Source organism: Protopterus annectens, chromosome 13.part0 (genome assembly GCF_019279795.1).
Source record: "Protopterus annectens isolate FY-2018-M chromosome 13.part0, PAN1.0, whole genome shotgun sequence".
In the NCBI taxonomy this organism is placed as follows: domain Eukaryota; kingdom Metazoa; phylum Chordata; order Ceratodontiformes; family Protopteridae; genus Protopterus; species Protopterus annectens.
This window is the reverse complement of record NC_056747.1, coordinates 1,976,438-2,003,325: the sequence shown is the minus strand read 5'-3', so window position 1 is coordinate 2,003,325 and position 26,888 is coordinate 1,976,438. Positions and strand designations below refer to the sequence as shown.

Sequence of the window (26,888 nt, the reverse complement as noted above, 5' to 3'; positions counted from 1 at the left end):
CCAAATGGCTACCACTCTGCTACAGAGTTGAGCTACTCCTAGGGTCTCCTGTTTTCAAACTACTTCAACTAAGTGCCTTCCCCACCTCTTGCAGCCAAACTCCGTAACTGGGGGTTCATACAGGGGGCTTGGTATTAGTGTAATGGTTAAGGTACTTACCTCAAATGCACAAGGCACAGGCTTTGATTTTCAGCTTTGAAGGGGAAATCGTCTAGATTCAAAATGACTCACAAAGACAGCTAATCTATGAACCTGTAATAAAACCACACCTTACAACCTCTCCCAATTAACTCTCTTACTCCAGAGACCACAAACCAAACTGCACTGTACTGAGCACTCCTTCCTGCACCCAAATTCTGGCAACCCCCCACCTAAAAGAAGTCTCCTCTTTCCCCACCTTCAGTGCTCAACTCATAAGACACCTTCATCAAAAATCTGACTACGTGCTTTTCCACTGGGAAGTAGCCAGACTCCCTTTTCACCTTTGACCTCTGTTCTCAGCTTCTCCTTCCCACTCACATTTACTACTAAAATTAATTCATTTTCTTTAGTGTGAATATTTACATAATGTATCAATTGTCTATGGAATTATCTACCTTCTGTGAATATTTACATAATGTATCAATTGTCTATGGAATTATCTACCTTCTGTGAATATTTACATAATGTATCAATTGTCTATGGAATTATCTACCTTCTGTGAATATTTACATAATGTATCAACTGTCTATGGAATTATCTACCTTCTGTGAATATTTACATAATGTATCAACTGTCTATGGAATTATCTACCTTCTGTGAATATTTACATAATGTATCAATTGTCTATGGAATTATCTACCTTCTGTGAATATTTACATAATGTATCAATTGTCTATGGAATTATCTACCTTCTGTGAATATTTACATAATGTATCAATTGTCTATGGAATTATCTACCTTCTGTGAATATTTACATAATGTATCAATTGTCTATGGAATTATCTACCTTCTGTGAATATTTACATAATGTATCAATTGTCTATGGAATTATCTACCTTCTGTGAATATTTACATAATGTATCAATTGTCTATGGAATTATCTACCTTCTGTGAATATTTACATAATGTATCAACTGTCTATGGAATTATCTACCTTCTGTGAATATTTACATAATGTATCAACTGTCTATGGAATTATCTACCTTCTGTGAATATTTACATAATGTATCAATTGGCTATGGAATTATCTACCTTCTGTGAATATTTACATAATGTATCAATTGGCTATGGAATTATCTACCTTCTGTGAATATTTACATAATGTATCAATTGGCTATGGAATTATCTACCTTCTGTGAATATTTACATAATGTATCAATTGGCTATGGAATTATCTACCTTCTGTGAATATTTACATAATGTATCAATTGTCTATGGAATTATCTACCTTCTGTGAATATTTACATAATGTATCAATTGTCTATGGAATTATCTACCTTCTGTGAATATTTACATAATGTATCAATTGTCTATGGAATTATCTACCTTCTGTGAATATTTACATAATGTATCAATTGTCTATGGAATTATCTACCTTCTGTGAATATTTACATAATGTATCAATTGTCTATGGAATTATCTACCTTCTGTGAATATTTACATAATGTATCAATTGTCTATGGAATTATCAACCTTCTGTGAATATTTACATAATGTATCAATTGTCTATGGAATTATCTACCTTCTGTGAATATTTACATAATGTATCAATTGTCTATGGAATTATCTACCTTCTGTGAATATTTACATAATGTATCAACTGTCTATGGAATTATCTACCTTCTGTGAATATTTACATAATGTATCAACTGTCTATGGAATTATCTACCTTCTGTGAATATTTACATAATGTATCAACTGTCTATGGAATTATCTACCTTCTGTGAATATTTACATAATGTATCAACTGTCTATGGAATTATCTACCTTCTGTGAATATTTACATAATGTATCAATTGTCTATGGAATTATCTACCTTCTGTGAATATTTACATAATGTATCAATTGTCTATGGAATTATCTACCTTCTGTGAATATTTACATAATGTATCAATTGTCTATGGAATTATCTACCTTCTGTGAATATTTACATAATGTATCAATTGTCTATGGAATTATCTACCTTCTGTGAATATTTACATAATGTATCAATTGTCTATGGAATTATCTACCTTCTGTGAATATTTACATAATGTATCAATTGTCTATGGAATTATCTACCTTCTGTGAATATTTACATAATGTATCAATTGTCTATGGAATTATCTACCTTCTGTGAATATTTACATAATGTATCAATTGTCTATGGAATTATCTGCCTTCTGTGAATATTTACATAATGTATCAATTGTCTATGGAATTATCTACCTTCTGTGAATATTTACATAATGTATCAATTGCCTATGGAATTATCTGCCTTCTGTGAATATTTACATAATGTATCAATTGTCTATGGAATTATCTGCCTTCTGTGAATATTTACATAATGTATCAATTGTCTATGGAATTATCTACCTTCTGTGAATATTTACATAATGTATCAATTGTCTATGGAATTATCTGCCTTCTGTGAATATTTACATAATGTATCAATTGTCTATGGAATTATCTACCTTCTGTGAATATTTACATAATGTATCAATTGTCTATGGAATTATCTACCTTCTGTGAATATTTACATAATGTATCAATTGTCTATGGAATTATCTACCTTCTGTGAATATTTACATAATGTATCAATTGTCTATGGAATTATCTACCTTCTGTGAATATTTACATAATGTATCAATTGTCTATGGAATTATCTACCTTCTGTGAATATTTACATAATGTATCAATTGTCTATGGAATTATCTACCTTCTGTGATTACGTTTGTGAACTTGTTCTGTTTTATTTTTTGTGAATTTCTTCACCCAAGCTGTGCCTACAAATGGTCTGTTGTAATCAGTGTATGACCATGGTAAACAAACTAAAACAACAACAACATACACAAACATTTAAGAAATCAGTAATTAGCTACTTCCAACCCTATTAATAAATCAAACAGAGGGACATGCAAGATCACATGATCAGGCATTGTGTATGAGCCACTGCTGACACGTGCACACACACAAACTCTATGTGAAGGCATGTGTACACAAGAACAGACATTTAAGAGTGATAATCCTGTTACTGTAACTAGACCAGTTCAGAGGCAAGTTCAAGGGCATGAACACACAACATAATCCACGACAATGCCTTCCCAGACATTCCTTGTCTGACATTTAACAAGAAAAAAATCCACTTACGTATGTCAGCTTACACACTGCATTTGCCTTTACTGCAATATTGTCTTGCTTAAGTTCTTGCTTAATTTCATCAATGCACGTGGAAATGTACTTAGCCTGCAAATGGAAACCAAAATGATGAGTTTTCTACACACATACTGAACATCTGATTAAAGACTAAATTAAATGTAAACATATTAAAGAATACTAACAACCAACACACCTTAACATAATGCAGTACTATGTTTTTCTCAATATCTGTGAAGCCATTTACATTCCACAATATGAACAGTACAGCCATTATGGCAGAAAGCTGTTACTCTTATCTATTATGCAACAGTGTTTTTGAATATGTATTTCCAGCATGTAGCTTGCATGCAGACATTAATGCTTGGCAATCTGACATCTTACATAGTTGCTTTGAACCTTTGTAACCTCTTCAAGATGCTTTGCTTTAATGAAAACTCTCAAACACAAACTAAACAGATTTTTAGTATCCCTCCAACCCCTTGTTTGCAATTAGAACAAGCAAACAAAACTATGTACATTTTTTAGAACAAGCACACAAAACTATGAATATTTTCAGAAATGTTCACCTATCCAGACAGGAGCAACTGCTCCAAACTGACCAGCTGCACTCATAGGCTTACATAATCTAAAATAAGAAGTTATGTACCTACCATAACATTCCATGTTAGTTGTTTTCTTCTCGCCTTCTTTCTTGCTGGATGGGTTCGGAGCCAATCCTTGGCTCCGACTCGACAATCTACTAAAGCTCGAGAGCTATTTACTGGCTCGAGGCCCTCCCTATATCCCACAATGCTAGGCTTCAGATCCCCAGATCTCGTTTGGCAGAGCTAACACCAAGGAAAGATTCAAGGACACCTGTCCAACCACAAGGAAAACTATAGTACAAAGACAGAGGAGGACACAATGTACATCAGAGTTGTCCAGAGAAAGAAGGCCCCAAAAGGGGACTCTTCTCAGTCTGTCCAGGCTAGGGGGATGGAGGGTGGGACGCAAGAAAGAAGGCAAGAAGAAGACAACTAACATGGAACGTTATGGTAGATACATAACTTCTTAATGTTAAGTTGTCTATCTCGCCTTCATTCTTGCTGGATGGGACAGCGTCCCTAGCACCTTAGTCCTGGGTGGCTCATCGGAACAGACTCTTGAGCACAGTGGAACCAAACTCAGCTCTATTCCTAGAGGCCACATCCAACTTATAATGCGAAATAAATGTATGAGGAGTGGCCCAAGTGGCTGCGGCACAAATAGATTCCATTGGTAGTCTTGCTTGAAAGGCTACCGACGTAGCCAATACTCTGGTGGAATTACCTTTAGGTTTAGCATGGAGTTGTTCATGTCTGAGTTGATAAATCAAGGTAATAATAGAGGACAACCACCTGGATAACGTTACTTTGGAAACTGGCCGTCCTTGTTTGCCCTCAGAATAGGATAGGAAAAGTTGGTCTGATTTTCTTATTTGCTTTATCCTGTCCCAGTAGAAACGTAATTGCCTGTGAACATCCAAGCGGTGCAAATTTTGTTCAGCTTTGTTTGAATAGTTGGGAAAAAATACGGGCAAATCAATAGACTGATTCGGATTTGTTTCAGAAGGTATCTTGGGTAAAAACGAAGGATTAGGCCTAAGTGAAACTCTGTTCTTATGAAACACAAGATAAGGAGGACGAATACAGAGGGCTTGAAGTTCCGAAACCCTCCTAGCTGATGTGATGGCTACCAAAAAGAGAGTCTTCCAGGAGAGCAATTTTAAGGAACAGGAAGCCACTGGTTCAAAGGGGGGGAGAATCAAGGAAGCCAATATCAAGTTCAAGTCCCACGGAGGCGGGGGATCCCTGACCGGGGACCTTAGTAACAAAAGTTCCTTTGAGAAAGGCCTTGCAAAGTTTGTGGGACATGATGCTGGTTTCTGACAGGCTAGCATGGAAATTTGCAATAGCAGCTAATTGGACCCTAATGGTGGCAGAGGAGGAACCAGCTTGAAAGAGCTCTGCTAAAAAATCTAAAACATGATGGACAGAGGCTATAAAAGGGTCAATATTCCTAGCCTCTGCCCAGAAGGAGAAACGTTTCCACTTACTAGCATAAGTCTTCCTGGTGGCAGATTTGTGCGAAGAAAGGATGATTTCACGCACCGGCTGAGAAATTAGCGGAAGCCTGGCTAAAGCTGGAAGTGGAGCAACCAAGCTGTAAGGTTGAGAGACTGAAGGGACTGGTGCAGCCCACCCGACTGATGGACCAAGAGGTCTGGCACTGGGACCAGATTCCACGGCTGCTCCAGCAGGTGGCAATGCAGGAACAAGAACCAAATTTGTCGAGGCAAGTAAGGGGCAATGAGGATCATCCTGGATCCCAAAGCGGTTGCCTTCTGAATTAGCTTGGGAATTAGAGGAAAAGGTGGAAAAGCGTACAGAAGACCCCGGGGCCAATCGTGGACTAGAGTGTCTCTGGGGGAGTGGCCGGGAAGGGGGAAGTGAGTGAAGTAGTAGTCGCACTTGCTGTTGAGAGGGGTTGCAAGAAGGTCGCTGCAAGGTTGACCCCATCTGCGGAAGATTTTGTCCGTTACTGATTGATTGAGAGACCACTCATGAGGCATGAGAAGAGCTCTGCTTAGCCTGTCCGCTATGAAGTTGGACCTCCCGGGGATGTGCGTTGCTATCAGAAACCATTGAGAGGAGATCGCCCACTGCCAGAGTCTGAGTGCTTCTCGACATAAGGGATAGGACTTGGTTCTGCCATGCTTGCTGATGTACCACACTACAGACATATTGTCTGTCTGAACTGCAATAGTCCCGGTGGGTAGAGAGTCCTGAAGAGCTTGCAACACCAAAAGCACCGCTCATCTCCAAGACATTTATGTGCAGATGGTACTCTAGAGGTTGCCAGGTGCCTTGGACAGTCCTGCCCTGAAAATGCCCCCACCCGATCAGGGAGGCATCTGTGGTCATTGTGGCAACAGGAGGAGGAAGAACACACAGTCTGCCCTGGAGTATCAGAGGGGAAACCACCCACCAAGCTAGGTGGTCTTTGCATGATTGAGTGATTATTATCTTGTGAGACATTGGAAGCTGTTGAAAGGACCACTGAGTAAAAAGTATCCACTGAAGAAGCCGCATGTGAAAACGAGCCAGGGGAACTAGTATGATTGCTGCTGCCATGAGGCCCAAAGTCTTTAGTACAACTCTGGCTTGAATCCTGTTGCACTGCAGTAAGACTTGCACATGTCAGCGGATTTCTGAAACTCTGTCGAGAGGAAGCCTTGCAGACAGATCTTTTGAATTTAAGATTGCGCCTATAAAGATAATAGACTGAGAAGGCGGCAATGCAGACTTTTCGAAATTTATTGATATACCTAGCTTGGTGCAAGTTTGGATGGTATAATCCCTGGCTCACAGTAGTTGATGCCTGGTGGGAGCAGCGAAGGAGCCAGTCGTCAAGATATGGAAACAACTGAAATCCTCTCAGTCTCAGGTGAGCCATAACCACTGCCATGCATTTGGTGAACACCCTGGGGGCTGTGGTGAGACCAAAGGGCAGGGCCCTGAATTGATAGTGACTGGCTCCCAGCCGGAAGCTGAGAAACCTTCTGGAGTGCCTGTTCATTTTGATATGGTAGTACGCATCCTGAAGATCTATGGAGCACATGCAATTGTCCTGACCCCAAAAAGGGTAGAATGGACTGGAGTGTGACAATCCAGAACTTTGTTCTTTGAACAGACTTGTTTAGCCTGCTGAGATCCAAAATGGGTCTCCAGTCCCCTGTCTTTTTTGGCACCAAAAAGAACTTGGAGTAGATTCCGGATCCTTGCTGGTCTGCTGGGACTGGCTGGATGGCCCGTTTGTGTAGCAGTTTTGAAATTTCTAGTATTGCCTGTTCCCTTAGACCTATTGGAACATCTGGAAGGGACTTGGTTGTTTGTACCGGGGTGTGGACAAAGAGAATCTTGCAACCCTCAGATATGATAGACCGTACCCATTTGTCTTGTGTGAGGAGTTGCCAGGCTTCTAGGTACAGTGACAATCTTCTCCCAACTGCCTCTGAAGGCGGACAGTCGGGCAGCCCCTCAGGGGGTGCTGAAAGGGTTTGTCAGAGAACAATTCTCTGCTACCCTGATTCTGCAGGCCCCCTCTGCCCCTCGGCGGCATCTATTACTGTTCCCTCCCCTTACCCTGAAGGGAAACTCGCCACGTGTGTCGGGCACGACTCCCTGGGGATTCCGAAACCACATTTTTCCACTATTCTGACGCTTGGGGTATGGTCTAGAGGGAGTGGAAAAACGGACTCCCATGGCAGAGAGAGTCTTGCCTTCCTGCTCACACCTGGTAAGGGTATCTTTCACCTGTAGTCCAAACAGAGCCGAACTATCAAGGGGGGTATTGGTGAAAGACGCCTTAAAGGGGTCAGCAAAGTTGCATAACCGCATCCAAGCATCTCTTCTCAAAGCCACGCCTGTACCTGTGGCCCTACTCGCCCCATCGGCTGCATAAGAAATAAGCCGCATGGAGGAGTTGACGACAGGGTCGCCAGCTGGGAGTTTATCTTGTCTTGAGCCCCCGCAGCTGATGGATCCTGAAGGGTATCACCCAGTTCCTTAAGAAGATCCCTTTGGAGACGGGTGAAATGGCACAGATAATTCATCGACTGCATAGAGAAGGTCGCGGAGGAAAACACCCGCTTCCCGTACCTGTCCATTGTCCTAGATTCTTTATTAGGTGGATGGACAGGCACCGAAGGGTCAGCCACCTCCTTCTTTGTGGCTGCTGCAACCACCATGGCATCAACAGGGACACCTTTTGTCAAAAATTGCTTGTTTGGTGGGGTTGTAATAAATTTAGTGGGCCTACAGGGAGTTGGTTCCACTGTGTCCGGGGCTGACCACGTCTTTCGAGCCACCACTTCCATTAGTGGGTCGAAAGGTGGAGACACCCAGGAGGTGGAAGGGCGAGAACCAAACGCGTCCAGGTAGACAGACTCATCCTCCGAAGGGTTAAGGGCAGTCCAGTTCCCCCTCTGCTTAAGGATTTCTAGGATGTCTGAAAAGGAGACATCCTCAGAGGGGGATCTTGGGGACCCTTTCCGAATCCTCCAAGTCAGTATCAGACGTGACTGACTCTGGAGAGTCGACATGTTTCCTCTTACATTTTCTCTTCCGGGGGGGGAGCTCCTCCGAAGGATCGGGGGAGGTCTCGGAAGAGGAAGATACACCCAATGGGGCAACCTGCAGCATTTGCTCTCCACGCTTGGGGTCAGGAGGGTGGACAGAGACCGATGCAGGCACCATGGGCGGAGGAGACGAAGGGGCTGATCGAGGGGCCGACTCAGGAGTCAGCACACTCATGACCTCGAAGGTGCCCTTGTCAGGCAGAGCAGAAGGTCCCCACTCCGAGGAGACGAGAACCCCTGTCAGCACCATGAGGGACGGCTCCGAGGCCGATGTCAGGGCCGAGCTCACCTGCGCAGATGCTCCGAGAGGGAGAACAGGGTCGGACAAGGGTCCGATGCCACTCGCCCCCTCGGAGCCAACGAGGGAGTCTCGGCACCCAGATCCCTTCAAGGACGGAATCAAGAAAGAGATCAGAGCCGACGAAGGAGCCAAAAGGTGTGGTATCGGTTCCGACGTCACCAAGATTCAAGCCCCAACCGGCTCCGAAGACAAGGAGGGAGTCGGAGGAGGAACTGCTGTCGATACCGAGACAGCCACAGTCTGTTAAGATGGGCTGGTTAAAATTTTGGCCAGGGCCTGCGACTTAAAGAGTCTGCTGACCACCCTCTATAGGTCATGATCAGATAGCCTGAAAGACCGAGATGAGTGGAACCTATGGCTTTTCTCAGATTGGAGTAATGGTGACCTCGGAGCCGAGCAAACTGATTCTAGGAAAGGGGACCTAGAAGATTTTCGACTCGAAGACGGTTTCGACAGTACAGTCGGAGCCGACTGAGGTCTAGAGGTGTCGGCTCCGACTGGAGGCAGGTGCTCCACCAGGTGACGGCTCCGAACTGGGAGCCGACGGCTTGGCGGGCTTAGACGATTTTACCCGACGAAGGCTTGGTCGGGGATCCTTCTGGCTTAAGTAAGCCTCTCAGGATGAGCTTGTTCCTACGCTCCTGCAGGACTCTCGGGCTGAAGGCATGACAGACCGAGCAGGAATCCTGCAGGTGTAGGGGGCCCAAGCAATAAACGCAAGAAGTGTGACTGTCTATCAGAGACATCTTCTGACAGCACAAGTCACACTTCTTAAAACCTGAGACTTTGGTATCCTTAGACATGATGGATACCAAAGAAAAAAGTCACTAGTGCTTAAACACACAAAACAACACACACACGCACTAGTTAAGCTAACAAAATTAAACAATTACATAGTTAACTATATAGGTTCACAGGTTTATACTAGGCTATCTGCCCTAAGGCATTTATAAGCCTAACCCAAATTTTTGTGGCTTACGCCACCCCTTATATGAAAAAATACTGTGCCCATTAGTTTGTTGTGCCTCTGTCCAGCAGTGACACAGAGATGATTCCCGAGGTAAACCTACGATCTCCCATCCACAGGTCAAGATTTCTCTTGAACAGAGCCAGCGAGGTGCTCTGCCTCACATGGACCGGGATTTTATTCCATAGCATAGGGAGTCTCTGAGTGATAAATCTATCCCTCCAGCACGTCCTATTTATATCCGTGCTAAGGTTTAAGTCGCTTGCTCTAGTGGTTTTGGTGGATTTGGATTTTTGAGGTGGAGCATGTCCATTAATTCTGGGTTGGACATGGCCTTGTATGTCAGGCACATGTCACCTCTGAGCAGACGGTATGCGACTGAATAGAGCTGGAGTTTCTTCAATCTGGCAGCATATAACAGATTTTGGAGTCCCTTTATCCTTTTGGTGAGGAACTTTTGGGGTCTCTCCAATTGCTGCAGATGTCGGGTGAGATACATCCCGAATGGGGCATTGTACTCGATCATTGGTCTGATAAGTGAAGAGTACAGGGGAACAATGACCTCACTAGATCTGGATGTGAATCCCTACATGATCAGGTGGGCAATGTAGAAGGTCTTTCTAACCACTTTAGCAACGTGTATGTCAAAAGAAAGGTCACTGTCAACCTGGGTCCCCAGGTCCCTGATAAACTCTTCTGTGCTTAGTGGATTGCCACCTATATGGTAGCTTGGGGTTACCTTGTTTTTCCCGAAGGGTATGACTATACATTTTTTGGCGTTTAACTTCAGGCCATGGCTCCGGCACCAGCTATCTGTTTCCGTGAGTCCCTTCTGAAGGATATCCGTGTCCGATGCACTTTCCACTATGGCGCCCAGTTTGCAGTCGTCTGCAAACTTTGTCAGCCAAAGTCCTCCCATGTTGGCCTGTATTTCTGAGAAGTAGATGCCGAACAATAGGGGGCCAAGGACCGAGCCCTGTGGGACACCACTTGTGACCGGCTTGGAGTCTGACATAGCGCCAGCAACTCTAACCCTGTGGGTTCTGTCCTTAAGCCAGTTTGCCAGTATATATATATATATATATATATATACACACAAGTCTACAACTGTAATAAAGTAAAAGAGCTAACACTACCCTATAACACAAGGAAAGGGAGGGAGATTAGCCACTGAGAAAAAAAAGGGGGGGGGGGGAAGAAACTCTCTAAAACGAGTTTCTAAGAGGGAATATAAGGGAGTAAACAGAGAGTAAACTAACTGGGAAGTTATAAATATAAGAAAAGGTTATCAAGAAAAAACTAAAGTTAACTTTTAATAATATATATATATATATATATATATATATATATATGAAAAAAGATTAATACGACCTGGAGCCAAATAAATCGCAACCTCGTAGCTGAAGCAGCAAACGAGATCTGGGGATCTGACGGCTAGCATTGTGGGATATAGGGAGGGCCTTGAGCCAGTAAATAGCTCTCGAGCTTTAGTAGATTGCCGAGCCGGAGCCGAGGATCAGCTCCGAACCCATCCAGCAAGAATGAAGGAGAGACAGACAACTTCACATCTAAGGTTATCCTTGCTAAAATGCAGGTTACAGCCTGTGTTTCTACTTACACTAACTACTATCTGTTCTTTTCCTATTTCTATCCCTTACCAGATGTGTAAAGCAACCTGCATGCTTTCAATAAGCATTCACTTTTAGCCCCAAGAAAAAAAATTCACCAGCTACCCTTTAATAAGTAAACTAAATTGTGTACGGTTGCGTTAAATAGGTGAAGGACCCCTTTAAGGAATAACTTAGCTAGTAGTCTGAACACCGGGGGGGGGGGGGGATTCAGAGGAAGGCATGCTAAAATGGCAGACAAGTGGGCTCTAATGGAGGAGTAGGCCAATCCTGTCTGCAATAGTTCACACAGGTAAGGTAAGTGGTCTTTGTTAGCAAGTGGCTCCAACTGTCTTTTGAGACACCATATATAAAATATCTTCCACTTACAAAGGTAAGATTTTCTCGCATTTGGTTTCCTGGCCTCCTGCAGGACAGTGAACACATCCTCATTGTAAAGGTGTCTGAAGGGGATCAGAATCCTATCGGCCACAGGGTGAGATGCAGCAATTGCCACTGTGCGTGGATATGGGATCCATTGTGCTGTGTGAGAAGGTCCACTCTGAGGGATAACTTGTGGTGATTGCCCTTAAATAGTTGCAGTAGTAGGGGGAACCAGTGTTGTCTTGGCCAATAGGAAGTCACCAGCACGATTTTTGGTCTGTCCAGCTGAATCTACAGCAGGACTTTCTGCACAAGTGGGTAGGGGGGGGAATGCACAGAGAAACGTCCCCTTCCAAGAGATTGAGAAGGCACATGTTGCCATTGTCTGATGGTTTGGAAGCCTGGTGCAGAAATAAGGAAGTTGCCTGTTGATAGAGGAGACAAACAGGTCTATTTGACGTGTACCCCACCGGTGGACCAGGTCCAGGAAAACATCCCTGTGCAGCATTGACTTGTGGTTGTTTGTGATGGATCTGCTGAGACAGTCTGCCTGAGCATTCTGCAGTGAAAGAATGTAGACCGCCTGCAGGGTAACTCCCTGGGAGGTGGCCAGTTCCCACACTAGGAGAACAAGTCTGCAAAGTAAGAAAGATTTGGTCCCCCTCCCCATTTGTTGAGATATCACAGCACTGTAGTATTGTCTGTAAATATTTTTAGAGGTCCCTGTTGTAGAGGAGTTTGGAAGGCTTGAAGGGCTAGGAGAATTGCTCTCATTTCTCAGACATCAATGTGTACTTTTTGTGTGGCTCTGGCCACAGTCCATGCACCTTCAGATGGCCCAGAGTTGCTTCCCAGCCCAAGTCTGAGGCATCTGTGTGCATGATCTGTTTGGGTTGAAGTGGCTGGAGGGGAAGGCCTGGGTTGAGGTTCATTTCCTTCAACCAGCACTGGATTTCTAGTCTCAGGTAGGGCAGGAGGGGAATCCTGTAATCCAAGGGGTGTGAGTGCTGGGTTCAGACTGACCTTAGGTACCATTACAACTTTCTCATATGGAGTCCTGTTAATGGTAACATGGGGATAGTGGCTGCTATGTAACCTAGGAGCCTGAGGTACTGCCTTGCTATCAATTTTGTTGTCTGAAGACCATTAGGGTGTTCTGTCAAGCTTTCCACCTTTTGTTGGGGAAGACTGGCCCTTATGATGTCTGTGTGACTCATGCACCCCAAAAAGACAATGTCTTGAGAAGGTTCCAGGTGGGATTTTAGGAAGCTGATCTGAAATCCCAGGTATTGCAGGAGGGAAGTGGCAAGAAGTATGTGTTGCTGGAGGGTCTCTGGCAGTCTGCCTGTACAAGCAGGTTGTCAGGATAGGGAAATATCTGGATTCCTTTGGTTCTGCAGAAGGCAATAACTGGAGCCAGACATTTGGTGAATACCCTGGTTGGTTGCAGTGGAGAGCCCAAAGGGCAAGGCAGAGAATTTAAAGTGAGAAGGGCCCACAGAAAACCTCAGGTATTCCCTGAAACTGGGCCTGATGAGAATGTGATGATACGCATCCTTTATATCTAAGGTGGCCATGAATCCCTGAGGAAATAGTAGTGGGAAAAAAAGAGTTGGTAAGGTCAGCATCCTGAAGGTAGGAACGTGAAGGAAGAGGTTGAGAAGAGAGAGATCGAGGATTGGTTTCCAAGGACAGTCTTTTCTTTGGGCTAGGAAAATCCTGGAGTAGAAACCTCTCTTTTTTTCAGCAAGTTGCACTATTTTGATGGTGCCTTGATCCAGCAGGGTTTGTAGTACTGGCTGCAATACGTGTAGCTGCTGTTTTGGAGGTTGAAGTAAACCCTTCCACTTTGGGGGCATAAACCAGGTCATAAAGTACCCGTTTTGGATGACTGAAAGGACCCATTTGTCTGACGTGATGGATGTCCATACAGGAAGACAGTGAGAGAGATGAACTGACAGACTGAGAGGAGGAGGGGTTGGGGGTTTCAGAGATGGCAGGTAGTCAAATACTACCCGCCCTGCTTTGAAAGGGAGGCCTCTGGCTAGAGGAGGAGGAAGCTCTAGCAGGATGAGGTTGCTTCCTGGCTGTTTTTCTAGACCTAGTGGGAGCAGCATAGTAAGAGTGTTTTCTAATAAACTGAGTTTTAGCAGGGCAGTTCCTTTGGAATTTAGGGATGGGGGAAGACTAGCAGGTGTTTTAAATCCTGCATCTTTTTCCCCTTTTGCTACAGTGACTTAAATCAGCCATTTTATACCCAAACAAAGCTGTGTTGTCCACAGGGGCATCAATCACCTTTGCCCTACAGTCACCTGGAATCAGCTGGAGACATAGCCATGATTATCTAATCAAGGCAGATACCAATGCTGCTGACCTAGCTGAGGCTTTAGCAGCATCACAACTGCACTTTGAGTGCCTGGTGACTTGGGAGGTGAGAGCCAGAAGGGAAGACCGTGAAGCTTTGGCAGCAAAATCTGGTGCACAAGACAATTCCTTGGAGGCTTTCTCCATGACTGATAAGGCATGTATAGCCATGTGTGTTGAGTAGTTTGTAGCCCTGAAAGCCAGAGGAGCAGAAGTGTACATTTCCTTACCCAGACGCTCCATGGTTTTGCTGTCAGTAGTAGGGAGAATGGTGGTGGGCAATAGCTTAGACGTCTTATCTGTAGGCATGGAAATTATGGCAAGGTCTGCAGGGGGACACTGGCAGGTTCAGGGACTTTACAAAATCTATCAGGCCTGCATGGAGCGAGGGATTGTGAAGGAGGGCTCAAGGATGGTGGGATGAAGACATCCAGGAAGGCAGGCAGAATTGGAGGCACAGCAGTAGGGGTTGGGGAATACATCTCAATGTGGTCATAATACCTTTTTTGTACCTCAGTCATTTCAGAGGATTCCCACTTAAAACATTCTTTCATCTTGGCAATGGTTTCCCCAAAGGTCAAATCCTCAGCAGGGGAGTCAGAGTCAATGGATTATTCCTCTGGGGAGCCATATCTCAAGGGACAAGGAAGCTGAGAGCTATAGGAGAGAGTGATTCATCAGATGAAAAATCAGAAAAATCCTCTTCTTCCCTTGTGGATGGGTCAGATGTTTGAGGCCTTGGGCTCACAGTAGGAGGAGGCATTGTAGAAGTCCCTGTAGTGGAAGGCATTAAACAAGCTTTCGCTGAAGGCCTGCCAATCAGGCATACTTTCAGGAGAGGAAGTGTTGTGCTTCCTTTTTTTCTTTCTCTTGAGGGGCCTGGTGGACATATGAAGAGAGGAAAGCCTGAAATCAGGCGACAGTAAGTAAAGTACAGTTGTGTACACTTACCATAAAAGTAGATGTTCAAGTGTAGTCACTGTTGCAGTCCTAACAAATGGGTTATCCAGCTCCCGGTAGCCCTCAGTCGTCCAAAATTCCAAATGTAAGTAAAAATACCGTCGGTTGTCAAGAACGTCAGCGCGTCCGACACAAAAGGAGGCAGCCAATGTCACTTCCTCAGTCTTTCTTGCCATAAGAGTCAGGAGCCCCCAGAAAGTAAGGCTTAAATCAAAAAACAATTTGACAAATAACAAATTAAGCCTGTACCTTAGGAAAAAAGAATAGGAGAGGACCACAAAAAGGGGGAAGGAGGGAGGGAAACCAGGACTGCAACAGTGAATACACTCGAACATCTACATTTATGTTAAGTGTACACAACTGTACTATGTTCTTCGTGTTTCACTGCTGCAGTCCTAACAAATGGGCTGATTACCAAAGTCCAGAGAAAAAAGGGGGGAGGAACCAACAGCAGCAAGGGTTGGAGATAATGCTCTGCAACACTGCAGTAGCAAACCCTGCCCTGGCTCTGGGTTGGGAGGGTGGCCTAATGGTTAAGGTGTTTGCCTTACAAACACAAGGTGCAGGGTTCGATTCTCACAAGGAATAATTGGCTAGGCTTACAATGGCTTGCAAGGGCAGTTAGCCTAGTACTAACCTATGAACCTATAAAACAGAGGCAAATTATAATGCTTTGTGAAAGTATGAACAGAAGACCATATGGCAGCCTCCAAAACGTCTTTAGTAGGGACACCCCTTAGAAAGGCTGTTCAAGAGAACAATGAGCAGAGATGGCTGAAGCATGGATCTTGACAGAGGAAAAAGAAAGACCACCCTGAAGCAAATCAGCTAGGTATTCCAGGATCAGAGGAAGGGTAGGTTGAGAAGCAGACTCCCTCTAGCCTGCATCCATTGAGAGAACCTTTCCCATTTGCCAGCATAGAATTTCCTAGCGTTAGGCCTCCTGGCCTCCCTCAGCACATCAACCACCTGTTGGGAAAGAGACAATGAGCCATGTTGCCAAATGGAGAGACTGAAGATGAGGATGTAGAATGTTTCCCCTTTCCTGAACCAAAAGATCTGGCTTCAGAGGAAGATGCCAAGAAAAAAGATGGGAGAGACTGCGAAGCAGCGGATACCAATGCTGTCTGGGTCAGTCCGGAGCTATGAGAATAGTCCTTCACTAACACTATGGGAAGAGGAGGAAGGAAAACGTACACCGATAGCAATGTCCAAGGGAAGGACAGAGCATTCACTTTCCAGGCTCTGCTGTGCTGCTGTCTGATGCAAAAGAGAGGGAGCAGATGGTTGTCCAGGGAGGAGAAAAGATCCACCTGAGGAGTGCCACAATGTTGAATGATGCTGTAAAAGACTGCTCTGTTCAACTGCCACTTGTGAGGATCCAGGGTTTGCCTGCTCAACTGGTCTGCCAAAACACTGAGCTTTCCCGGAAGAAACTGAGCTAGAAGATGCAGGTCCAGGGATGCTGCCATGGACCAAAGATACATGCTTTGCCTGCACAGGGGAGCAACAGCGAGTCCCTCTCTGCTTGTTGATGTACCACATGACTGTAGTGTTGTTTGTTCTGACAAGCAGGGTCCCAGGAGAAAGAAGATGCTTGAAAGCTAGTAAGGCCTGTAGAACTATCAACTCCTCTAGATTTATGTGCAGGTGCATCTGCTGGGTGTTCCAACATCCCTGCATGCATCTGCCATCCAGGTGTGCTCCCCAAGCGTAGTCCGATGAGTCTGTAGTCAGAACTTGAGTAGCAAGAAGTGTCCGAAAAGGCATACCTTTGTTTTGTAGACAGGCTGTTGCCCAGCATAGAAACTCCGTCTGCAAAGATGGAAGCAAAGGAATCATCATATCCAGGTCCTGTGTGTGTTGACACCAAATGTTCTTGATGTACCACTGCAATTTCCTCATATGCAGTCTTGCATATGGAATCATGAGAATGCAAGAGGCCATGTATCCCAGAACTGGCAGGTACTTCCTTGCAGGGAGCTGGGGCAGGCTTGCCAAGTCCTTGAAGTAAACTGAAAGAGTTGTCTGCTTCTCCTGGGTGAGATAAATCATCTCGGCGACTGTGTTCAGACTCGCTCCCAGGAATGTCATCTCCTTGGATGGTACCATTTTCGATTTTTCCACTTTGAGTGTGTAACCCAGGGAAGAGAGAGGAGTCTTTACGAATTCCAGACCCTTTAATAGCTGTTCTTGAGAACTTGCTTGAATCAGACAGTCCAGGTATGGGTAAATCTGAATTTTCTTCTGGCTACAAAAAGCAATGACTGGGGCCAGGCGCTTTATGAAGACTCTGGGAGCAGTAGATAAGCCAAAGGGCAGCGCAGAGAAATGGTAATGTAACTCACCCACTCTGAAACGGAGGTACTGCCTGCAACTTTCCCTGATAGGAATGTGCAGATAAGCCTCTGAGATCCAAGGTTACCAACCAGAAATCCTTTTCTAGAAGTTGTAGCAACTGATGTACAGTGAGCATTTTGAACTTTGGAATTACTAGAAAAAGAGTACAGAATGGAAAGATCCAGGACAGGATGCCAAGTGCCTTCTTTTTTTGGAACTAAGAAAAGCATGGAATAAAAGACCTCGCCTACCTGCTGAGCAGGGACTGATTCTATTGCTTCCAGATAAGACAGAGACAAAATTTGTTTTTCTACTTCTGCCCTTTGGTTTGGAGTAATGTCCAGGAATCCCTTGGGAGCTGGAAAGGTACGGAAAGAAAACTTGTGCCCTAGGGACACTGTTCTGAGCACCCATTTGTCTGTGAGAGAGGCCCAGACATCCGCAAAAGGGCCAACCTTCCCCCAAAGGACTCTCCTGGCAAGCAAGAACAGGCAGAAGTTGCCAAAAGTCATTGAGAGTGTTTTGATTGAGATGCAGGCTTGAAGCTTCCCCCTTTAGAAGTGGAAGCCTTCCAACGCCTAGACCTTTGACAGGTAGCCCCCTGCCCCCTACAAGATTTGTAACCTCTAGTCCTGGAATGATTCTGTCTGCTGGTATCAAGAAAGCTCCAACTCTTGGAAGGGTAATTCCTGCTAAAGTGAGGGGGCTGAACTTGCAGAAAATCAGTTTGCATGGACTTGGCCTTATCCTCCATCTTCTTCCGTACCTCCTCCGCTTTCCTGCCAAAAAGACTGTCTTTATGCAAAGGTACATCCAAAAGCTTAGCCTTGACAAGTTCTGGAAGAGGCTGTTCTCTGAGCCAAGCGTGCCTTCTAATAACAGATCCAGTAGCCGTAGCCCTGCTGGAGGCAGGATGTCAAAACCACAATGCAAAGAATGCTTATTGACCAGACTGGCTGAATTCAGTAAATCCTGCATGTCTTTACTCTCTGCCAAAAGAGGTACACTTGCTATTCTAGACTTAATAGCCTCCAAGGTGTGCTGCTGGTACTTCAGCATATGAAGAAGACAATTTTTAGCCCTAACAGCTAGGGTGGCAGAGGTATAAACCTTCTTGCCCCACCTCTCTAGGTTCCTAGACTCCTTGTTAGAGGGAACAGGACTCCTGGTAACAGTGGCCTTAACTCTTTTGGGGCCCTGAGAAATAACCTCTAGATCAGCCAACGGATTTCTGAAAAGAAACAGATGGGAATCAGGGACTCTGTAGTACCTGTCAGGTTTTCTGGGAGCAGGAGGATCCGAATTTGGAGACAAGGAATTTTCCAGAAAAACATCAACAACAACTTCCAACACAGGGGGAATAGCAAGAGGCCTATGCTGAGGTAAATCCAGAAACTCCCTAATCCATTTCTTGGACTGGGGGTAATCCTGACTCTCCCATTTAAAATGTTCTCTGAGGGTATTTAAAGTATCCTCAAAAGAGAAATCCTCTGGAGGAGAGGCCGAAGGGATGGACTCCCCTGCATATGAATCTTCAAAAAGAGAAAAAGCCTGAGAAAATTCCTCTTCATCAGCAGAAATGCTGGAAGAATCAGAACCTGAGCAGGACAAAACCTCAGGGGAAACATTCCTACTCCTTTTAGGAGGAGGAGGCTGAGAACCCCTAATAAGAGTCAACAAATCATTAGCCATGATAACCATTTGGGATTGAGGGGAACGAGAAGCTGGATCCTACCTTTTCACAGGCTTAAGAATGGAAGATTTACCTGCAAGCCTGAAGGATTCGAGAGGCCTGTCAACCACCGAAGTTGCAGTAGAGGTTGAAGGAAGAAGCTTGCTGTCAGAATGCAACCTGCAAGCATGAAGGACTCGGGAGGCCTGGTAACCGCCGAAGTTGCAGCAGAGGTTGACAGAAGTAGTTTGCTGTCAGAACGCAAAACGGAGACCTCAGACACCGGAGTCAGCTTACCGTCTCCGGCTCCAGCAGAAGATGCGACCAGCAACAGGTCGAAAGGCAAAACGGAGGTCGAAGGCCTAAGGGACTCGGACTCAATCAAGGCATGTGGTTGTACATCTCCGGACTGCAAAGGCGTCTCACTGGCGACTGCAGGGACTGCAAAGGCGTCTCACTGGCTACCGCCTGACCGACGACCAACCTAACCTCATCTAAGGACTTACCTTTCTGTGGCCTGTCGCGGTCCTTATCCTTACGTTTCTTCGGAACATCCGAAGCCTGAAGACCAGCGAATGCCATACCAATGAACTTAGGCCAAACTCCAAACTGCCTAGCCAAAATCTTAGCCTGACTGATAGTACGCAGATAAAGGAGGCACAGAGATCACACTTGGGAATGTCATGGTCAAGGCCTAAACCAATAATGCAATAAAAATTCCTCCAAAGCAGACACCCAAGCAACCGCTACCCCAAAACAAAACACGTGCAACGCATAGCTCACAAAGCCAGTGTGCCGAACAGTCACAGCCCTTAAGGCTAAACAACACACCTGATACACTTGTAATAGGTGACTATCGTCAGGCACACGGATGTCCCGCTCACCAAGCTGAACAAGGAGAAGGTCATGGTGAGCTGCCTGTCGGGCGCTAGGATCCGCCACATAACACAAGCACTCAGGTCACTCCAAGGCAAATACAAATATGACTCAGTCATTGTCCATGCTGGTGTGAATGACCTGAGACGTACCTCCCTGGACTACATGAAAAGTGACAGAGGAGCTCTCTGAGCATGTAGCCCAGGCCGGTATGACCTTGAGTAGCATCTTACCCTCACCAAGAATGATACCACAATATGAAGACAAGATGATCAACTTCAACAATTGGCTTAAGTACTGGTGTCATTCAAAGGGGATCCAATGCCTGTCAGCCTGGGATGACATGCTCGACAAGCCACGATGCTTCGCTAGGGACGGCTTGCACCTGTCACCCCTGGGCTTTCGGATATTGGCAAAGGCTCTTGCTACCCCCATAGTGCCTTTTTTAGGCAAGGCTCAAAAGACAAACCCACCTCCATAGGTATCACAAAGGATAAGAAACTAAGAGTAATGCTACTCAACGCCAGAAGTCTAAACCTCAAGATGCACTTTTCGAAACTCTCCTTAGCATGGAGAACATCGATATCTGTGCAGTAACAGAAACCTGGTTCAAGGCTCGAGAGCACCCCAGTACTACCAGGTTATACCTCATACCATGCTTTTCGCCCCAAAACTTGGACCAAACCACAAAAGGAGGGGAGTATCAATAGTTAAAGATACCCACACCTCCAGGTTGGTGGCACAGCACGAAGCATCAGAGACTATCCATGTGCAACTAACAGTGGGTAAAACTGCCATCCAGTTTATAGCCTGCTACAGACCACCCTCCCAAACACAGGAACCCCACTCGGCCTTCCTGAGAAAAATGGAAAATATGAAGGTCTCTCCAAACACCATTATATTGGGCGACTTCAACTACCCAAACATAGACTGGGAGCATTACTCTAGCTCCAACACCCTAGCCCAAAGGTTCCTAGAATTTATAAACTCAAATGCTATGGAACAACTTGTTACCACTCCCACAAGAGGGGAAAAAGTACAGTTTTGTACCTACCATAAATGTAGATGTCCGATAGACATGCAACTGCAGTCATAACATGTGGGTTGTCCTGCCTCAGGCAGCCCTCGGTCGGCATTCCAAAGTCTGGGTCCGGCGTCGGCTGATGCCGCATTGCGCTCCGACGTCAGAGCGGCTGGAGTACATAAGCATCAGCCGACGCCATTTTCTTCAGTGCTTCTTGCCCCAGATGCCAGGTGCCCTCCAAGGAAGGTTGTAATCAAATTGGAAGACAAAAAACAGGATTCCAAACAACTAAATGAGCAATAAAACAAATACACCATAACAGATATCCCCAGCTAAGAGTAACAGGGATAGGAGTGGACCCTAGGCATAGAGGGGTATGGAGGGAGGGAAAATCCGACTGCAGTTGCATGTCTATCGGACATCTACATTTATGGTAGGTACAAAACTGTACTATGTCCTTCAAGAATGCAACTGCAGTCATAACATGTGGGTTGAATACCATAGCTTAGCTGGGGGAGGAGGTATGCACTAGGAAAGAGATGGTGTGGCAATCAAACCCTGCAGGACTGCCGAAGCAAAGCCTGCTCTGGATCTGGAATATAGAGGGAGATTGTAGTGTTTGGAGAATGTATGCACGGAGCTCCATGTAGCAGCTTCTAGAATGTCCTTGGTAGGCACCCCTCTTAAAAATGCTGTAGAGGTGGCTGTAGCTCTGGTGGAATGTGGTCTGACATTGGCTGGAACAGTCTTTCCATGAAAGGAATAACAGAATCTGATGCAATATCCAATCCATTTAGAAATAGTCTGTTTTGAAATTGCTTTTCCCTGGACTGCAGGCGTAAGCTACAAAAGTTGTTCAGACTTCCTACTGGCCTTGGTTCTGTCCAGGTAGTATCGAAGTTGTCTGTGAATGTCCAAGGTATGCAAAAGTCTTTCCCCTTATTCTCAGGATTGGGGAAGAAAGCAGGCAGATGAATGGCTTGATTTAGAGAAACCCTAGATACCACCTTTGGCATAAAAGTAGGGTTGGTCCTTAATGAAACCCTGTCTCTGTGGAAAATAATAAAGGGTGGTATTGCCATTAGGGCCTGTAGCTCCGAAACCCTTCTTGCTGAGGTAATTGCCAACAGGAAAGCTGTCTTCCATGAGAGAAATTGCAAGTCAACTGAAGCTGCTGGCTCAAAAGGAGGTAGAGTCAGTTTCTCTAAGACAAAATTGAGGTCCCAGGCTGGCACTGGGGCCTTTCTTGGTGGCTTAATGTTATTGATTCCCCTGAGGAATTGTCTTAGTAGGGGGTGAGAGAAAACAGGAGGATCAGTGTTGTACCTAGCTGAAATAGCAGATGCATGTATCTTTATTGAAGAATATGAGAGGCCACTCTGTAACATATCTGCCAAATATTCCAAGATAAGTGGGATGTTCAGTAATGATGCATCATGCCCTTTGCTGGTATTCCAATTGCTGTATCTTTTCCACTTTGCTAAGTAAACCTTTCTGGTGGATGGTCTTCGATCCTCTGTTAGTATCCGCTGAACTTCCTTAGAGAGAGATAAGCTGAAGTTGTTTATGGGATCTCCCAAGCTGTTAGCTGCAGTGTCTGAAGGTTTGGATGCAGTGTTTCAAAATTGTGTTGAGTCAAAAGTAGAGGCCACTGAGGGAGGGCCCACCTCCTGGTGTGACATATGCTTCGTAGTAGTGGGTACCAGTGTTGTCTTGGCCAATCCGGAGCTATTATGATTCCCTTGGGCTTCTCTGCTTTGATCTTTAGTAATACTGAGGTCATCAGTGGCAGAGGTGGGAATGCATAGATTGCTAGGGAGTTCCAGTAGAATGAGAGGGCATCTATTTTCCAAGCTTTTGGATGGTATGTCCTTGTGCAAAATTTTGGTAGAAGATGGTTGAGGTGAGAGGCAAATAGGTCCACTTCTGGCTTGCCCCATGTCGAAGTGAGTTGTCTGAAGGCCTTCGGATGTAACCTCCACTCGTGTGGATCTGTGAAATTCCTGCTTAGGCTGTCCGCCAACACATTGTCTTTTCCTGGAACAAACTGGGATTGTAACTGGATGTTTAGGCTCAGTGATTTCTCCCAAAGCTGCATTGTCAGTCTGCAAAGGGGTAGAGTGGGTGCCCCCCTGCTTGTTTATGTACCACATCACAGTGGTGTTGTCTGTCCGTATCAGTAAATGGCCTTGCTGGAGTTGGTGTTGAAAAGCCTCAATAGCATGCATTACTGCCAGCATTTCCTTTTGGTTTATATGCAGATGTGTTTCCTTTGGAGACCATTGTCCTTGTATACACCTGCCTTCCATGTGCGCCCCCCATCCAAGGTCTGAGGCGTCTGTAGTCATGATCTGTGTTATCTGTGGTTTTTTGAATGACATACCTGTGTTTTCCTGGCTCACCGAGGCCCACCATAGGAATTCCTTTTGTAGGCATGGAATGAGTGGTATGATTGTCTCTAAGTTGTTGCTGTGTTGAGACCAAATGCTTTTTAGGTACCATTGAAGCTTTCTCATGTGTAGTTTTGCTAATGGAACCAGTAGAATGCAGGATGCCATGTAACCCAGGGCCTGTAGGAATCTCCTTGCAGTCATCTGGGTGAGTTTTGCTAAACCTTTGAAGTAATGAGTTAACTTCTCTTGCTTGTCTTCTGTCAGGTAAGCCATCTGAGAGGCTGTGTCTAGTTTGGCTCCTAAGAAGATTATTTGCTGGGATGGCTGCAGTCTTGACTTTTGGAAGTTGACTGTGTATCCCAGAGCTTGAAGTAATCGTATGACATAATCCAGGTTTCTTGTCAACATCAATTTGTCGTCCGCTTGTATGAGGCAGTCGTACAGGTACGGGTAAATTTGTATACCCTGGAGCCTGCAATGAGCAATTACTGAAGCCAGGCATTTTGTAAACACTCTGGGCGCAGTAGATAAGCCAAATGGCAATGCTGAGAATTGATAATGCTCTGGCCCTGCAAGAAATCTGAGGTATCTTCTGCAGCTGTGTCTGATAGGGACATGCAGGTATGCCTCCTTGAGGTCCAGAGTAATCAGCCACGACTCCTTGCCCAGCATGGGAAGGAGTTGCTGTAGAGTCAGCATTTTGAACTTTGGTACTATGAGAAAGGTGTTTAATGCGGACAAGTCCAGTATTGGTCTCCATTGAGATTCTTTTCTTGGAACAAGGAACAGTCTTGAGTAAAACCCTGTTCTTGTTCTTGTTGTAGAACTCTTTCTATTGCTTTCATTCGAGTCAGCAGAGTGATTTGTTTGATAGCCTCTGCCCTTTGATTTTGTGGTAGGTTTGGCATGCCTTGTTTTCTTGGTAAGGTATGAAAATGAAACCTGTACCCTCGGTCTATAATGTCCAAAATCCATTTGTCCTTTGTCAGTCTGTGCCAGTTTTCTGCAAACAGAGATAATTTCCGCCCAAGGGAGCTTCTAGTTGTTCCCTGGTAGGCGGTAGTAGAGGAAAGTCATTGAGTTTGTGGTTGTTGGGCAGGTGAAACCCCTGCGTCACTTCTTTGCTTTCCTGGCTGCCATTGTCGTCCCCTGTAAGGGCCTCTGTATTGGCCTCTTCCTCGGCCACGTCTGTTCTTACCCCTTTGAAACTTTTCTGGATTAGGAAAGGACCAGTTTTTTGAAGGCCAATTCCTACTGAATCTAGGGGGTTGAACCTGGAGGAAATCTTTCACAGTCTGAACTGATTTTGCTTTTTCTTTGATGGTCTTTAACACATCCTTAGCATTTGCACCAAAATCTTGTTCTTTTCCAAAGGTGCATCCAGAAGTTTTGCTTTTACATGATCTGGTAGAGGTTGATCTTTTAACCAAGCACGTCTACGAATCACTGCCCCTGTCATAGCTGCCCTACATGAAGCTTCCAGTGCATCATATCCACACTGCAGGAAGTGATTGCTTACTTGCTGAGTGTTATGTACAGCTTCCTGCAAAGTCTTCCTGTCTAAAGGATCAGGAGAAGCTAATGTTTTTTGTAAATCTTCTAAGAGATAATCCTGATATTGTAACATATGAAAAAGGCAATTTAAAGCTCTCATAGAGAAGGTAGTGGATGTGTAAACCTTTTTGCCCCATCTCTCTAATGACCTTGCTTCCCTGTTGGTGGGCAAAGGATTTTTTGAGGTGGAGGCTGAAACTCCTTTAGGCCCCTGTGAAATAGTTTCCAAATCAGCAGAATGGGCCCTGAATAAATGGGAATGAGTTTCTGGGACCCTGTAATACCAGTCTTGCTTGGCTGGAGCAGGAGGAAGAGAATCAGGGGTAGCACTAGAGTCAGAATACAAATCATCCAGAACATCAAGTACAGGAGGAATAGCTAAGGGACTGTGCTGAAGCTTCTTAAGGAAAGTCCTAAGGTGTTTCCTAGAATCAGAATATTCCTGACCCTGCCACTTGAAATGTTCCCTCATGGTGTGCAGAACTTCCCCCAAAAGAAATATCCTCAGGAGGGGAGGCCGAAGGGATGGAATCTTCTACATCCGAGTCCTCATAAGTCTGGAAGAGCTCTTCCTGGCTATCAGAGTGGACAGAGCCCTCAGAATTTTCATCTGAAGGAGTAGGGTCAGAGGGTTCAACCCGGGGCCTTTTATCAGGAGGAGGCTGGGTTGCTCTCTCAGGATGGGCCTGAGAGCCTCTAATCATGGAAATTAAATCAGCCGCCATGGACATAATTTGTGTCTCCGGAGTCGGCTGAGGTAAGGATTTAGAAGTAATGTGCTTTGTTTTGCTGGCTGCCTTAGCCCTGGTGTAGGCCTTAATAGACATGGCCATAGGAGGCCTGGCAGCTCCACGTGCAGGAGTGACCTTGTCTACAGCAATGGTCTCGGGCATTTCCTCGGTTTCGGTATCCGGAGGAAAATCAATAACTGGCGTCGGAGTAATGTCTGGAATCGGAGTCGTTGGTAATGCGGTGTCTTCGGTTCGAAGCGGTGGAGAGACCGTCTCAGAGGGAACCGGAGCACTCGCGCTAGGTTTTGTAGTGGAGTCGGTGGTAGACGTGGGCTGAGGATGTCGGTCCCGGTCTTTTCGCTTTTTGGGTGTTTGCGATATCGGAAGATCCGACGGCATGGTGTAGGCAAATTTATCGCCGAAAAAATCTTCAGCGAACTCCGCCCGGCGCCTGAGAGTGCGCTTGTTGAAGCGAGCACAGGCTACACAGGCCGAGACGTCGTGGTCTGGGCCCAGGCAAGGGAGGCAGTAAGAGTGGAAATCCTTATGAGGTATTTGTTTACCACAAAAAAGACAACTGTTAACTTTTTCAGTAATTTCTGACATCGGCTGAGGCAAGAAAAGGTCCCCAGCGGGTACTTAGCTTTTCGATGACTTGGTATCGTAGAATACAGGAGCTGACCGACCGGCACTTGCGAACTGCTTCTGCTTCGGGCACCGCGGCAAGAAAGACTGAAGAAAATGGCGTCGGCTGATGCTTATGTACTCCAGCCGCTCTGACGTCGGAGAGAAATGCCACATCAGCCGACGTCGGACCCAGACTTTGGAATCCGGCCGACCGAGGGCTGCCTGAGGCAGGACAACCCACATGTTATGACTGCAGTTGCATTCTTGAAGGACATCATACTGGACCTGATCATCACCAACATAGGGACACTATGCTCCAGACCAGAAGTGTATCCCTCACTGGTAAGATCAGACCATAAACTAATCTCACTGGATATTCACATCCCGACCCCACCCCCTGCCCAGAAAACCACAGTGAAAAACTTCTCTAAAGCAAATTTCACACGCCTCAAAACCGAGGCGGAATCCTTCAAAGTCCCCGGGCCTGTGGAAAATACGGCCCAGACCGCAGAATCCTTTATAAACGCATTCTACGAACACCTTCAGGAATGCATGGATCATGCAATCCCAAATAAAACCAAGACCAAATCC

At 45.3% G+C, this 26,888-nt stretch overlaps 1 protein-coding gene across 1 annotated transcript in view; it reads right to left on the bottom strand.

Moving 5' to 3' along the window:
• AP3D1 (adaptor related protein complex 3 subunit delta 1) overlaps window positions 1–26,888 on the bottom strand; it is a 3,080,434-nt gene that overhangs the window by 2,868,668 nt on the left and 184,878 nt on the right. Inside the window, exon 2 of the mRNA XM_044055492.1 lies at window positions 3,331–3,426. Coding sequence (XP_043911427.1) covers window positions 3,331–3,426 — 96 coding nt within the window. The remainder of the gene's footprint in view (window positions 1–3,330; window positions 3,427–26,888) is intronic.